At 43.5% G+C, this 17,500-nt stretch overlaps 2 protein-coding genes across 2 annotated transcripts in view; one reads left to right on the top strand and one right to left on the bottom strand.

The window, feature by feature from the left end:
- The window catches only part of LOC132460732 (transcription factor 15-like), a 271,512-nt gene that overhangs the window by 190,233 nt on the left and 63,779 nt on the right, over positions 1 to 17,500 (top strand). The gene's annotated exons all lie outside the window — the stretch shown is intronic.
- On the bottom strand, positions 6,171 to 16,988 carry LOC132460710 (methylmalonic aciduria and homocystinuria type D homolog, mitochondrial-like). The gene is made up of 7 exons (XM_060055574.1): positions 16,944 to 16,988; positions 16,467 to 16,608; positions 14,272 to 14,489; positions 13,121 to 13,226; positions 8,153 to 8,268; positions 7,455 to 7,541; positions 6,171 to 6,964 (listed from the first exon to the last, which is right to left on the bottom strand). Exons 1-7 carry the CDS (start codon positions 16,953 to 16,955, stop codon positions 6,761 to 6,763), a joined length of 885 nt encoding a protein of 294 aa, XP_059911557.1. The 5' UTR covers positions 16,956 to 16,988; the 3' UTR covers positions 6,171 to 6,760.

Here is a 17,500-nt window from a genome sequence, read left to right as displayed (position 1 = left end):
GTATGCACGTCAAACATCTGATGGCACCCGACCAAGTCCACATTGATGTGACATCACACAGGAGGGAAACCCCAGCTTTGTCTGAGCCCGGGTGAATTTAAACAAAGTATTGAAACATCTGATGGGACTCAACCAAGTCCTCATCGATGTTGCATCACACTAAGGTGTTTCGTACTTTGTTTAAATTCACCTACGCTAGGACAATGCTGGGGTTTCACTCCAGTGGGATGTCACATCGATGTGGACCTGGGCTGGACTTATCCGATGTATGACGTACATACTTTGTCTGGGCCAAGGTGAATTTAAACAAAGTATGTACGTCAAACAACTGAAGTGACCCGACCAGGTCGACATCGATATGACATCACGAAGGAGTGAAACCCCAGCTTTGTCTGAGCCCGGGTGAATTGAAACAAAGTACTCAAACATCTGATGGGATCCAACCAAGTCCTCATCGGTGTTACATCACACTGAGGTGTGTAATACTTTGTTTAAATTCACCTGCGTTTGGACCAAGCTGCGGTTTCCCTCCAGTGTGATGTCACATCGATGTGGACTTGGTCGGGTCCCATCCGATGTTGGACGTACACACTTTGTTTCAATTCACCTGGGCCCAACTGCCAATTCATGTATATAAAATCAAATAAAAAAGTTTGCCGAAATCTGCGTCCTCTCGTGTCTGTTGATAGATGTATATGTATATCTATACTCAATGGCAGACACACAATCTTTGACACACACGTCTGTGAGCGTGCACACACACAACAACAGCAGGTGGTGGAAGAAGAATCTGAAAGCCATACTTGAATCAAAGTAGATATCTTCCCAGAAAAGGGCCCTGGTAAAATTAAAAGGCACCCCATAGAATATGACTTGAGTGAAAGTCTTCAAGTATCTGATATTAACTGCACTTAAGTATCAAAGGTAATTTTCTGATAGTATATGTACTGAAGTATTGAAAGTAAAAGTACTAGTAAATACTTAAGCAAATCAACAAATGTTTTAGTCAGTTGGATGGTCATTTCCTTGCTTTTTTGGGCGCCACCCTAATTTAAATTAAGCTTCAACTTTGAAATTCGCCGAAGGGAAAACTCACAATGAAAAATATCCCCCTCCATAATGAAGACAAGAGGTATAAATTACAGTAAAGTTAGTTTGAGGACAGAACAATATTTGTCCTTTTGTTGTGTGGGGGATTTTCTAAACATAATATCAGGGTCCAAGTAAGGCCCCCAACTCAAAACGCGCACTGTGCACTGTGAAACTTACGGCAAAGCAAGGTCAAATATTGAACTGTCGGGCCAGGTGAGCATTAACGAACAGGCGAACCAATTCAGGCCATAATGTGTGCCAGTATAATGTAATAAATAGACCTCACCCTTTCCCCACAGTGACTGAAAGACTCAGAGAAGTGGAGACACACTTGTGAATACACTGTGTCTTGCGTTTCAACACCATTAAGGTGGAGTTGAGCTTTGGGTGGAGGTGTGTGGAGTGTGGAGGACAGGTGCAGCGAAGCTCAGCTAGCAGCAGCCCTAATAAACCAGTGATGATCTTTGGTTAAGAATTGATTATTTGACTTTATAATGATTTCAACAGAATTGTCCCTGGTCTGTTCCCTGGAAGACCTTTCAGTTTCTTGCACAATCTTCGGGCACATTGCACATATTGTTATTTTTCCATTGTCATATTTTGCACATTCCTGCACAATTCTAAAGCTGAATTCTTCTTTTTGTCTGTGTATATTTTTTCTTATTGTAAATGTTTTAAATGTATCAATCTTTTTTCATATCCATGCATCGTTATATATATATATAGAGATATATATGTATATAATAGCAGGCCTGTCACACCAGTTACTCAAGTTGGTCAGTGCGCATGTGCCTAACAGCCTGCAGCTCACACACACAAAGCACGCGCAAACGCACATATACACCGAAAGCACGCATACACACCGCACACACACGCACATGCGCACCAACATACAAGGAAACGCACACACACACAAAAACACACACACCACAGAATATGGTTTAACAAACCTACCTTGAATGAACATTTCATTATGTCTCGTGCACCCTGCAGAGGGTGGTGCGCTCGGCAGAGTGAACCTGACCTTAACCATTACCGGCCCATCTCCAATCTCCCTTTCATCTCCAAAACACTTGAAAGGGTGGTTGCCGCACAACTACAGTCCCACCTCGACACTAACAATCTCCATGAACCGTTCCAATCTGGCTTCCGTCTAAAACACAGCACTGAAACAGCCCTAGTCAAAATCACCAACGACCTCCTCCGTGCAGCCGACTCTGGATTACTCACCATTCTCATCCTCCTCGATCTCAGCGCAGCATTCGACACCATCTCCCACCCTTTGTTCCTGGACCGCCTGGCTGGCATTGGGATCACTGGTGCTGCACTCTACTGGTTTTCATCCTACCTCACCGGCCGTCAACCATTTGTTCAACTAAGCAACCACAAGTCTGGGTGTTCAGGTGTCTCACTGGGAGTCCCCCAGGGATCAGTCTTTGGTCCACTCCTGTTTACCACTTACCTCCTCCCGCTGGGCACACTCCTCCGTCACCATGGGGTCCATTTTCACTGCTACGCTGACGACACACAGGTCTACATCTCCACCAAACCCACCGCTGCCATCCCCCCCACCTCCCTCATCACATACCTGGAAGACATCCGGAGCTGGTTGAGCAGGAACTTCCTGAAACTCAATGGAAACAAGGCCGAGGCCCTGCTCATCGGCTCCAAATCCACCCTCACCAAATCACAACACACCCCAGCTCCACTCATAATCATCGATCGATTCCCAGTACCCTCTCATTCGCGCTCATATTCACAACATCACCCGGACTGCATTCTTCCACCTCCGCAACATCGCCAGACTCCGCCCATCACTGACCCAATCCAGCACTGAAATCCTGGTTCACTCATTTGTCACATCACGCATAGACTACTGCAACGCCCTCCTCACCGGACTCCCCACCAAACTCATCAACAGACTGCAGATCATTCAGAACTCAGCCGCCCGGATCATCACCCGCACCAAATCATCTGACCACGTCACCCCTGTCCTCATCCAACTTCACTGGCTCCCAGTACACTACCGCATCCAATACAAAACCCTACTCCTCACCTACAAAGCTCTCATCAAGCTCTCCACAACCTAGCCCCCAGTTACCTCTGCGACCTCCTCCAAGAATATACTCCCTCCCGCTCCCTCCGCTCAACCTCTGCTGGACTACTATGCATCCCCACATCACGACTCATTACAATGGGTGCCCGGTCATTCAGCTGTTCAGCACCCAGGCTCTGGAACTCCCTCCCCCCACACATAAAACACCAAGAATGGTGAGACACCATTACAACCTTCAAGTCACAACTCAAAACTCACCTGTTAAAACTCGCACACAACTTCTAACTGAATTCTGTCTTGATTGTTTGTTTGTTTTGCCTTGTTTTTTTTTTTTTTTTTCCACAATGTCTTGTTTTTAAATGATTTATGATGACTTTATGCTCTGTAAGGTGACCTTGGGTGCCTTGAAAGGCGCCTCTAAATTAAATGTATTATTATTATCATTATTCACCAGTAGGTTAACCCTCCCTACCCTGGAAGATAAATACAGCAAGAGGGTGAGGGCAAGAACCAGGAAAATCAGGCAAGACGCCTCTCGCCCAAATGCTGGTCTCTTCACCCTGCTGCAGTCGGGCAGACGCCTAAAGCTCGGACTGAGAGACAGAGGAGCTGCTTCTTTCTGCAGGCAGTTCGACTGCTTAACTCTGGTGGACTATAACTGGCCCATTTGCACAATTTTCCAGGCACTTTGATTTATTTATTTTTTATGGAACCAGCTCATTAAGGGAAGTCTGTTTTTAGATTACTATAATTTATTATTTATTCAGGTTCCAGTAAGTTGCACAATGACAGAGTGATAACCCCTTTTTAATTTCACAGTATGTAAAATTTGAATCTTTTACAAACATGTTACCAATAAAAAAAACTTTTAAACTTTGAACTTTATGTTCAGTTATTGGGATTGGGTTCCTGTTGAGCCTTTATTTTCTGTTCACCTGCTTGTTGTGGTGTGTGTTGAGCGACAAAGACTCTTCAACCATTCCAAACACATCTCCTTCACCTTAATCATGTTGGCCAGAAGGTGAATTGCACCGATTCACAGCTCCCTAGTGGCTCCACATGCAATAACAGAGTACTGAAACGTAGCTTTAACAAACAGCCTCATATATTACTGTTGAATCTTTTATAAAACATGTTTATCCAAAGCTACAGACAGTGAATACAGATCCACATGGGCGTCATTAAATGATGTTTAAACGACAAGGCCAATGTTTTATATTTTGTATCTGTGAGAATATGACCCCTGGTTAACTGACAGAATGGAATCATTATTAGCAACTGCAGCCATTTAAGAGGGAAATTGGAAGGTGGTTGGATTTTTCAAACATTTGTATAGACTATTTGGTACAAGTATACTGACGACCGGACAGTGACATTGCTCATTTTAATGTCTGACCCAATCTGACGCGTATTCAGCGTGCCATTAGCCATATTACTCTGTGTGGGAGACGTCAACGCATTGCAGGAAGGATAAAAGGACATCACTCTGTGTGTTATATTGTTGTGTGATGAAGGGAAAACCGACACACAAGTTCTCAAGCCGTGGCTGAACTGCGTTGATGGAATGGCTTTAGCCTCAAGTGGAAGTTGGCGCTAGTTCTAACATGGCTTAATCAACTATGCGCCGCTTTCATTAGCGACTTTGATGGAATACCCTTCTGGTTAGTTTGGTCGGGAAAATTGCCATGGTTACTCAGCGGACATTTCCTTAAATCACGTTAATGGAACGCAACTGAATTCTAGCTGAAATTAGCGAGGCTAAGCAAAATAAGCCCGGCTTTGCTTTTAACTTGGTTGATGGAATACCTCTCTGGCCTGCCGGAATCTCCAGAATTGATGTGTGAATGAATGGCTCCTTGTATGAGCCGGACGCTTCTCTAGTCGCCAAGGACATATGTGGCCTGGTAGTATGAATGTGTGAATGTATGTCACAATTTCCTCCTCGGTCATCACAGATGACCATTCTACAAGCAATGTAACCACATAAGGTAATATTAATATTAATAAGCACCTAGTTAATGGAAAATATGTGTTTATTAATATGCCTATCAGTATACTGTCCCTTTATTAGTAATCATTACACATATTAATACCTTATTCTGTATAACCTTATTTTACCCTTAGTACTCAATTAATTAAGATTTCACCCAATATAATCTCCTAATTATTGTTTAATTACCGTCAAAAAAGCCATTATTGGATATGAGTGCTAATAGCCAAGGCATCATTGGGGCCTTGTAAAGGGGCAATAGAACAGGAACAGTCATTACCTCTATATTACTCTGAATTAGTATAGTCTATTCTTATGGAATACAACCGAAAACTAAAAGTGGTTATATTACCTGTATTATTAATTAAGTCAAAATATGTTCCCTATTCTAAAGTAGGATCTTGTTCATCCATTTAGCTTTAGTACTTTGACCCTTATTAACCCAAACATGCTCCCCATTCTAAAGTTGCAACCTCTTCACTTCTAGTTAAGTCATTAGAGCATACAACTAGTAGTAAGAAGCCTGATATAACGTGCGTCTTGGTGGGACCTCATGCTGCTTCTGGTTGGGCTGGTCGTTCTTAAAGCAAAAGCGACATCTAGTGGTGAGGGACGAGACTACATGCAACACGGGTTTAAAATTGTATATAATGGCATTGCTCCACTGTAAGGTAGAGTACAGCATGATATGGTAGGCACACGTGTTTCTTACTTAATTTCTTAACTTTAGTTTGCCCTTAGCCGATCCTGGGTACAACATTGAAGAGCAAGTCTGAACTTTGAATCAGAATAGCATCTCCAAGCTGGGTGGTCAGTTCTCAGAATAACAAAACAAAGTCCCATAAATCTATGATCTGATCTCATTCATAAAGAAATCATTAGATCAGTCTACTAGCCTATCCAGTGGACTGTAGCAAACGTTGCTCATATATCCGGCATACATCTAGGTGGACACGCCCACTTGTGATGTCAGAAGAGGGAGATTTTCAAAACGGCTTGTATCGGCTACAAAAAGGAAATCGGACTACAATACAGACAAAAAAATAAAACTTTACTTTTAGTAATGTTGAGAAATGACAAGTGTGGGTTCCAGAAGGGCTATTGACAGACGATATAAAATGATGAACAATATATATTACAAACTGCATAACTTGACTGTCTCCATACTAGTCAGTGAAGAGGCTGTATGGATTTCCTTTTCCTCTCAAATCCAATTTACTCATTGGAAATAAACAATCGGAAAATCAAATCTCGTGACTGCGGCGAAAAAACACTGAGAACAGCCAGGGTTTTCATCTGTGAATCCGATAAGATAACAACCAAATCTGATTTTAAATAAGACAAAAAATACCATTCCACAACTTAAACTTAATAAAAAAAACTTTCCCGACCTCGCTACAAGTTGCATTACAGTTTACAATCACGGCTCAACCCAGGTTGTTTTTAATCGGATGCACCTAACGTACAGCATATAAAAACAAGAGTTCGAAAAATATCCAAAAAGACGTGCACCTGGGTCTCATGTCCATGACCGGAGAACCCCAAGTCGGATGTTCCGACTTTCCGATATTTTTTTTTCCCCAGACATTTTTCCTCCGCTGCGCGACGCCATCCCCGTCCGATCAGCGTGCGTTTGCGAGTCCCCTGAGTCGTGCGACGGTGGAGCTGTAGGTCGGCGCGTTGGTGAACACCGTCCCCACGAACACCGGCGTTCCCCTGAGCACGTGACGGATCACCGTGCACGAGCCCGACGCCTCGATCTGGAAGCCCTGGTGCCGCCGGTCGCCCTCGGCGACCACCGAGGTCGGGAGCACCGATCCGAAGAACTGGAAGGGGGAGGAGCCAGGGATAGGTGATGGATGTCGGGTTAATGCCTCTTTACAGGGAAGGAGTTCGGATTAGGGCTGAATGATTTGGGGTTAATAATCCAATTGCGATTATTCCAACCGATATTGCGATTGCGATTTTTCTTTTTTTTAAGTTCTGTATGTTCTATATTATTAACTAAACAACCTGCCCGCTCTTGTGATCTGATTGGCCACACTGTGTACCCCCCAACAGCCCCCCCCCCCTCCTTTACCATTGGCTCTTACAGCTTAGTTATGGTTCCACTACGATGCAACGCAAAAAAAGGCTGCTGGCCAATGATTGGCCAGAGTGACGCCAGATTTTCAGAACGGCTTGTAACGGCTAATCACACTCACACCCGGTGGTGTAATATGTCTCTTTTAACAATGTTAGCTCAAATCGGCTTAAAACGGGCCGCAATGATTGAGCGTAAATGGGTAAGGGGTTGGGGTCAAAGGGTCAACTTACGGCCGCTCCGGTCATGGGGTCAATGAAGTCGGCCCAGTAGCCCGCAGTCCACAGAGCGAAGCACATTTCTTTGGCGCCGGTCACAAACTATTGTAAAAAAAAAAAGAAAAAAAAAGATTGTTAAAGGGACACTGTAAAAATTACTCCCATCTAGTGGTACAATTGTATATAGGCATTCAAACTAATAGTGCTCGCTTGTTCAAAAACTACGGTTGGCAGTATGTGCCAAGAAGCTGTGTCATGACATCCAATACTACCTCATCGAGTCATTCGAGTGATGATGAGGTTCGTTATTTCAAACAAATTTAAAACTGCATTGAATCATAAGCTAATGATGTACGAGTAATTATTCCTTGAGCAAGATAGTGAATTATTTCAGTCATCATTCACGCTGGCTCAGAGTGAAAACGCGTTTGCACTTCCTGTACCAAGTAGTGTTTTTTGTCCCTCTCGGCAGTTCATAGACCGGAAGAACATGGAAGCCTCCATGAAGCTTACCCGTCCTATGTAACTACATATTAATTATTCTTCGCTCAGGAGGATAAATGAGATTTTTGGCAGAGATAATTTTACACCAATGAGGACTTATTTATGAATGAATACGTTGATTTGAGGTAATAAATGACTTAAAATATTAGTGTTAAATCACAAAAAAACAATCTGGGGAGGGGGGGGGGGCTTTTGGCGGGAGCTCTCACTTGACCGAGAAGCTGGTCTCCGCTCTCCTGCGGCCCGCTGAGCCTCTCATTTCGCTGCGTTACTGTGACAACGGTGATGCCCCCGGTGGGCACTGCGGGGAAGTACAGGTCGAGATCTGGGGGAAGAAGGGAACACAGGAGGTTGGTTCAAAGATCCTGTTTCATGCTTTTTTCTAGGGCTAATAATTGCATTTTGGGGGGGGGGGGGTTCTACTAGAATAGGGTTACCTGCCTGTATGTTAAAGGTGACATGATACACCACCAGCTGTGAGTGTTATTAACTGGTACAAGCCGTTTGGCACAGGGAAGGAATGAGGAATGATCACAAGTGAGCGTGTCCAACTAGATATACAAAGGATAGAGGCGCGTTTACTCTCCTGGTGATAACGAGACAGCTCACCAGTGATGACGCTCACGCTTACGCGTGTTCCCGACAGCGACCGTTCATGTGCACTTGGGAAAAAGCCGGTAGGGATTCTAAAAGTTCTTCACAGCAGGGGATTTTTATCCGATAAAAAACGGTCAGAACTAAACAGTACTTACTTAGGATCAGTTTCAAGTTTGCATGCCTTTATTTCCTTGATGCCTATCCCCTACTATCCTTTTGCTTTTATTTATGGGAAGCACATACAGTATTGCCACTGTATGGAAGGCAACACTTGCCGTTATCTAGAGCTGGTTTACTAGTACACATGGGCGTCAGTTTTGTTTGAAATGTGCTGGGGACAGACGCAATCGGAAGTGCATTTTCAGAAGTGCTGGGATCAATGAGGATTCACTCTTTTTTTTCTATTTAGTTCATCAGGTTATCACTCGGATACTGGTACTAGCAACCTGCTCTGGTGCTTTTTACCTATGTATTCAGGCTAAATTGACTTGATTGTCTGATGCCTCATCATTGCATCCGAGTATTGGTATTATTAGCATTGGCATCTTGCCAAAATGAAAAAATAACTTCACACAGTGTGTCTTTTTACAATGTATTTGTTATCATTCGTAGTGTTGATCAGCAGAGAAATAGTTTGCCAAAAACGTTAACGTCGCTATCAAGCGAATACGCTGGGGTTGATAGGTAAACGGGCTACTTGCGGAGTGATACGGAAGACGTGAATCAGAGTCACTTTCCTTGACAGCGAACAAATATGCTGGACGTGAGCGTACCACGGCATTGAGAAGAGCCGTGTAATAAACAAAAATAATTGACAGATGAAAGTTGGAAAGGCCCATACAAGTGAATGAAGCAGTCTACAGCATTGAGAAGAGCTGTGTAATAATCCATAATAATTCAACTCAAGTGTTTTTTTTTCTTTTCTATTTTTACAAGTGGTGTGTACAAAATCAATCTTGCCTAAAACTGGTGGGTAATCGTTCCAAGCGGAATTGACGCCTATGCCAGTAGACAACGATTAAAACTGAGCAAAGTCATGCCAACAGACATTACAACCTCAATCAATATCTTGGTGGTAGTAGCAAATATTCAAACTATTTTCAAGATTAGTATTATTTTTGATTATTCAAATTTGATTAAGATGCTGTGATCCGTAAAGTCCCCCATCGAAAATGATTGATCCAGCAGTGGGGAAGGGAAATACGTGTGCTCAGCTAAATGCAGTATGTGATATGATGGTTGATTCTTTTATATTAAGTAAAACCTTCATGCTCCGCCATGTTCATGCGCGTCACTAGTAAACCATATGTCACCAACTGGGCAACTCTGTTATCAAAATTTGGCTCGAGTTGCCGAACGGAAGTAGAATCATAACAGTGTCATGAGGTGTCGTTCACGTGAACTTTCAGACGTTGTGAAAATGTTTTCCCCATAATTTCCAGTGATGTGAACGCACCATAGATGCAGAAGTCTAGGTAGACACGCCTACTTGTGATGTCGCTATGAAAATCATTCCTTCCCATCGTTTTCGTCGAATCGTAATTGGAACGCCCTACGTACTCAAACTAAATGCAAATGTAAATGGACTGCATTTATATAACCATGGACTGCTTTTCTAACCATTGGCCACCCAAAGCGATTTACAATATTGCCTCACATTCACCATTGACGCGAACATTCACACACCGACGGCCGAGTCAACCATGCAAGGCGACAGCCAGCTCGTCAGGAGCAGTTAGGGTTAGGTGCCTTGCTCAAGCACACCTCAACACTCCAGCCAACCCGCTCTACCTCCTGAGCTGCTGCCAGAGGTAACTAAGTACAATAAGTGGGGGAAGTATGGATGTCGGATCACGCCACAGGGGTTTAACCAGCATAACACTGGGGCCAGGCTGGCTGATCCTGGATGGGGCCTTGATAAGCCCTGCAACAAAAGATCTGCAGCCTCACCAAGCCCCAGAGCCTAATCAGTCTGACTCAGCCTCCCCAGTATCATAAAACCAGTAGGCTTGAACACACCCACCACCCCCGAAACAACATATCTAAACTTGAATACATTGAACCCTTCCTGGCCCCGAGTTCTTAGCCATACGCCAACTGAACAATGCAAAAATAAGATTTAATACATTTTGCATTGAACTAGATCTAATTTCACAAGCAACATAAAAAATACCTGGATGTAACAGTTTGCACAAAAAAATAAATTATATGGACGCTACTGTGCAATACCGTTTACCTCAGTTGTTATTCTTATTTATCTGTATATTTTCCGCTTTATTTTTATGTTCCCATCTTTTTTTGTAAATTTGATCTTTATTTGATTTACGCATATTTTACCTTCCCTATATATTTAGCATTCGCTCGGTATGATTCGCACCGTCTCGAAGACATTAAAATTTCGCTGTACTATGTGCAATGAAGATAAAGAGAATTCTATTCTATTCTCAACACAGCTGTGATGCCATCTGTAAACAAGCTAGCGTTTGTGTTTCAATCCAGTGTTGTTTTTGGCAGGCATTTTAGATTTAGTTTTAGTCTTAGTCTTTTTGACGAAATGCTTCTTAGTTTTAGTCCCATTTTAGTCATTTCTATCTTTGAAAGTTTTAGTCTAGTTTTAGTCTGACGAAAACTCAAAAGGTTTTAGTCTAGTTTTAGTCCGACGAAAACTCGTCGGACTGTCGCACTCGTCGCACACGTGTGCGCCGTGTGCGTGCAGGCGCAGCTGCGCGCGAGCGAGGCTTTTAGTGTGTGATGGGGGCGTGACTGTTAGGACAAGCAGCTGGCTCCATTTCTCCATTTCTTTTCCGCATATTATAGTTGGCGGGAAAAAAGCATGTTTTGAAACTTTGTTCGTCCACTCACTAACAATTTAGTCTCGTCTAGTTCTCGTCTGACGAAAATGTCTACATTTTTCGTCACATTTTAGTCTTTATATGGCTTTGGTGACGTTCGTCTTAGTCTAATTTTCGTCATGGAAAAAAGGGGTCTGACGACGTCATTTTCGTTTTCGTCTTGCCTGACGAAAACAACACTGTTTCAATCACAATTTTGGGTTAACCTAGCAATTGGTAGTTTTTGGCACTTGTTTCTATGAACATCCTTTCTGTGGTACATCCTTAAGCCGGCCACACACCGGCGCTGCAGCGCACATTTCACGCGCGTCAATTGCCGCCGCTAGCACCAATAGGAAGCGGCGCGCTGCAGCACCGTTGCGACATGTTTTGGATGAAGCAGATCCACAAACTTAGTCGGTATAGGCTACCATAGTTATACCAGCTGTTTTATGACTACATATATGGCCCGGATGCCAATGATCCTCTGTTATGTGCTGTCAGGCACTTTGCTTACGGTTTAGTCACTTTACACACTTCATCTACTGTCATTGTTCATTATTATTGAATAGTGGAATTATTAATCTAGTCTAGTGCATCAAAAATGTCCATATGTACAGGACCTTGTATCAAGTCGCGATGCACCAAACAGCTAGCGGGGCGGCGCGCCGCCGAGCGCTAGCACGCGTCTAGCCACCGCCGGTGTGGGCTAGTACATGCGGAATAATGGGGCCGTTCTTTTTGACACGCCACTTCGGCGCCGGTGTGTGTTTGGCATTAGTGTGGCGTGTCCACCTAGATGTATGACGGACAGATGAGCAACGTTTGCTACGGTCCACTGAGTAGGCTGGTAGACTGATCTATCAGCACACATCTAGGAGGACACGCCCACTTGTGATGTGGGATGAGGCAGGTTTTCCAAACGGCTTGTAACGGCTAATCACACTCTCGCCTGGTGGTATAATATGTTAAGGATAAAGTAAACAACGCCAGTTATTTCCCTGACAGCGGTCAATTATGCTTAGCAACGGTCAATTCTAAAAGATAATTGACAGCCGATCGTTGGGATGGCCCATTCAAGTGAATGGAGCATTCTACTAGCCTGGCTATTGCCAGACAAGATCAATCGTAGATTGCACGTTGGTCTGGGGAGGCTGCTGTCATTTTCTGCACAAAAGCCGTGATCAATTGGGCATAGTTCAAACAACTCTGTACGCAATTGGCTGCTTGCCGTCGCCTCCCTGTTGTCATTGTGTTAAACCAGCCAATAGGGCGCCTGGAGGAAAAGACAGCTTGGTGATAAGTAACCCTTTAACAATAGCCCAACTGAACCAGGGATCGGCATGACTAATCGATGATCGACCATTGATCGTTAAGCATTTTGGCGCTCAAAAGGAGGTTGTGTTGCGTAGTGTGAGAACGGAACAGCCAAACCGCTTGGTTGGCTGTTCCTTGTTTCTTATTGGAATTGAAATACAGATTTTGCCTTTTTGAATTTTTTCCAAACGTTTAAGAGCTCATTGTGGGGCTTTTACAAGCACCGCCTAGGCCTCATTGAGAAAAACTTGCAGTTTTTTCTACCGAAGGGAATTTTAAATATAGTTTATAGAAAAATAAAGATTAAATGGACAATTGATCTTTAATTTTATCGATGATCGATCAAGGACATTTCTTAAAATGCCCATCCCTTAACTGTACGTTCCTGTAGTTTCCTGTTAACAATCGGAAGACAACTCATTGGACGCAAACCTTTCCTCAGCAGCTCTGGGCAGGAGTTCACAGTGCAGTCGGTGGACATTTGTTCAAAGTACTGCTCGGCCTTGCGCATTCTCAACGACAAGTTCGCCTCCTTGGTCTGGGGAAAAAACGTAAAAACAAAGTTATAGGAGCTTATAACTTTGTTATAAGTCCAGCACGAATGGTCCTTGGTTTGACTCCCAAGTGACCAGGCGGACGCACCAAGTTTACCGAAAGTTTGTAGTAGGAGTAGTAAAGGATTAGTTATGGTTGGTCTACGCAACGCAAGGGGGTTTACGGACCCTTTACGTCCTTGCGGACCCTCCGTGCGTCCACCCCAAGGGCTTGACGTGCACCTAGCGAAAAGTGTAACCTTGGGTCGAGGCGACGCAGCCGCAATGTCTACGATTGGTCCGCTCGTTTTAACCCGACGCAGAACCAAAACAGGGTTACGACTGTGTCGAAGCGTCTGCGTGGTCATTGCGCTGCGTCGACATGGAACAATAACTGAGCCTTAAACGCAAAGGACGGACCCTTTACACCTGTACCCATAATAGGCACACAAAAACAGACATGATAACATCAATGGAAGACAAGAGAATGGCCATCGCACACAGATTCATTTTTTGCTTCCATTTTTACCTCTATTTTTTATTTTTTTATTTATTCTGTATTTCTATATTAAATTTTTTTGGTACGATATTTTTTTTTGCAGTTTTATGCTTTATTACAGAGTGAGATGGCTAGATATGGAAGATAGGGGAGGAACCTTATATGGTACGACCCCGTATTTCTATGTTTCTGTTTTCTCCCATTTTACCTCAGTTAATTCATATTATAATATGTAACCCGTAACTTGTGAATTTTATCAAAATATGCTACTCGGCTTGATCATTTGAGGAATCCTTTCCGATAAAAGTGAACAACTTGACAAAAATAAAAACATCGTAAACCGCCTCCGTCATAGTACCCGGTAAACGATCATAAATCGGAATATGTTACACAGCTTGATCGGCAGAATCACCATCAAAACAGTTGCGGATCCTTTTTCCAATAATAGCGAAAAAATAAATAAACGTAAATAAAAAATAAAAAAGCGGAACAAAAATAGTCGTCTTCCGTCGTAGTTCCCAATGAATCCGTAAAAAAATAAAGAATCCTACCTGGAACTCGCTGACAAACTGCGCCAGCACAAACTCGTGCCGCTCGCCACTAGTGGGCGCGCTCAGTACATCCGGCACCGTTCGGTGTAGCGGGAACAGCTTCTGGTTGCCCACGCCTTCCAGGTGACAGTCGAACCCTGTGTTGCCTGGCAACTGGAAGCGGCGGTCCTGTGGTCCGAAGGGGCCCATCTTCTCGTCGGGCCATACAGTGCTGGGCCCTGGTCGGGGGGACAGGGGAGGGGGTTCATTTTTCATTTTTGCTTTGGTACGGTTCCATTTCACATAGCAATTTCCGCAACAGTGCCAGAATTTGTCAACAAACCCGGATGTGTGCAAAGAACGTTAAATCATTGGACAAAAAGGTCTGGGGCGGTGAAAGTATTTATGTATATTTTCCAGCATACTTTTTATGTGCTTTTGTCGGACCGTCGGGTGAAATTGAGTCGTGGCTCAACATGGAGCAAAGAGGAGACGGAATATCTTTTGGATATCGGACCCAAATATCCAATAGACGTTCCGTCTATAATTTTTAGAACTTGATCGGACCGAGGTGCGTTCGCTTTCACATCTCAAGCGAATCGCACCAGGGTTCGTCAGTACAGTGTCTGTTTCCAGTCTAAAAAGAGACTTGTTTTTCCTGTTCTCTGCTTCATGCAGGGGCGGAGTGGGGCACTAATAGCCACCGGGTGCATCCTCCCTGGTCCGGCCCTCCCCAACCCCCCCTTACAAGACCGGTAACCATAGCAACGCCGGTAAACAAAAGCACTCCGGATGGCCGTAGTGCTCCCCGCACTACAGCCATCCGGAGGTGCACAGAGCTTTTGGCCGTGATATTATATATAAAATTATATTATTCTATTATATATAGAACGTTATAAGACGCTGTCACCGAGTGTGAGAGGAGAGTTGACGGAGACGATGGCGATTGACCTAGTTTCAAAGTTTATACCGTTTATACTCGGTAATACCGGTGTTGACACGACTACACGACTACTACTACTACATGTTCCAAATCTGTTAACATATTCTCCATCCATTAAAAGAGAAAGATCAGTTAAGTCATTAATTCGTCTGAAATATACCAGCCAGCACATACATATTTGACTAGCAGCTTGTGCTAGCTCCCGCCTAGCAATGACGTCAATGGTGGAGCTCTGGCTAACTGTTTTTCTGTCAATTCACCTGCACAACTCGTTAATCTCTGACTTCGGAATAAATCTGTTATTTTTGAGCACTTAGATGCATCCCCCTCCAGCATCCGCCTCTTCTTTATTCTGGCCTTTTCAGCCCCTCCTTACTCTTTTCTCTTCTTGCCTTCCATGAGTGCCACAACAAGCAAAAGCAAGCAACCACGAACTTCCTCGCCTTCTCTGTCTGACGTGTCTTTAGGGTCATGCCATTAGACGTGGGGCCGCTCATATATCCCCCTACATTTCCGAAAATGGACTTGACCTGCAAGCTGTTTATTGGATAAACGCATTTCCCAATCCCAGGAGTCTTTGCTCCATTCTATGTCAATTCAAGAACAAACAAATTAAAGTAAACTGTAGTTCGTATTAGGGTTGCCGCGGTGTGGACATTTTCACACCGAGTAATACGCTTGTGTCAACACCGGTATTACCGGTATAAACTGTATTAACTTTGAAACTATAGGTCAACCGCCATCTTCTCCGTCAACTCTCCTCTCACACTCACACGCGCAAATTCTCGGCGTCTTATAACGTTCTATATATAATAGTATAATACAATTTTATATATCATAATATCACGGCCAAAAGCTCTGTGCGCCTCCGGATGGCCGTAGCGCGGGGAGCTCACGTAGGGATTGGGCTTCGCAGGGTTTGTTTACCGGCGTTGCTATGGTTACCGGTCTTGTAAGGAAGCACGTCAATTCTCGGCGCGACAATTCTCCCGCACAGAGCAGAACTGTGGCAGAACTGTGGCCTATTCTACACATTTTAATTTTCTTAATTATAATTATTCATGGCATAATTATTCATTTATACTGAATTTGTTTTTTATTACTGAAAAAACAACAAAAAAAAAAAACCCGTGTTGCCGGTGTGCAACACCGAGTAATCGGTGTTAGCCTCAACACCGGTAACACCGGTAATACCGTATACTGCGGCAACCATAGTTTGTATTATTTATTTATGGCCATGAAAGTTCCCCTTTAATGTCGGAGGCTGTCCTACCTGATTGGGCTTGTGAAACTGCGATATACGGTTCATCAGAGCTGGCCCCGGAAAAGGTCCTGGTTCGTCCCAGTCTGATGGCTCTTACGGCCTGGAGTCCAGCCGTCTGGCAGACCGCCATCCTGGCCCTACCACAGAGCACCTATAGCGGGGAAAACAGGCTATTTGAGAGCTCTTGAGTTCAATACAACAACGCAACACAACGATAATAATGCAGATATCTGGGCTATAGGGGACACACACACACACACACACACACACACACACACACACACACACACACACACACACACACACACACACACACACACACACACACACACACACACACACACACACACACACACACACACACTATTGAACTATGCTGTGCACATAATAATGACCGGATTGCCAAATGGAGAACACTTTTGAAACGTATGTAACGGCACATCGGACGTAATTAAAACGTGTAACGTTACAACTTAAGTCACTCACCCTTGTAGACATCCCGGTCTGTCCTTCTTTTAGTTGTTTTTCCACCTGCGAGTTTAAACCAAAGAGCAATGCGATCAAAAACAAAAAAGATACATTACGATACAACTTTATTAATCCCCGTAGGAGAAATTAGTTTGTTACAATAGCTCAGCAGCAGTGGAAAAACAAATGATTCAAAATATATAGAATAAAAAAAATAGAATATAAGTACTAATACAAACAAAAGTAGACACTAAGGGTAAATGCTAAACGAGTAAGGAGAAGACAATAAAACAGTACAAACAACAACAAATAGGGCAAACCAAAATAAAACGTATAAACAGTATAAATTATAAAAGTGTAAAGCATAAAGTGTAAATTATAAAGTGGCTAAGTTCCAGATATGCAATGTTAACAAAGATGCACTGTTAACGAAGTCAACAAAAATGTTCCATATCCAAGAGATAAGGGACCTTACAATTCATGAAAAAGGCCCATAAAACAAACACAGATTGTATTAAAGTACAGCACTACGGCTGCAATATCGTCGCGTGTGTGCGCGTGCGTTTGTGCGTGCA

This window comes from Gadus macrocephalus, chromosome 7 (assembly GCF_031168955.1).
Source record: "Gadus macrocephalus chromosome 7, ASM3116895v1".
Lineage (NCBI taxonomy): Eukaryota > Metazoa > Chordata > Actinopteri > Gadiformes > Gadidae > Gadus > Gadus macrocephalus.
The sequence above is the reverse complement of the archived record's forward strand: the minus strand, read 5'-3'. Positions and strand labels throughout refer to the sequence as shown.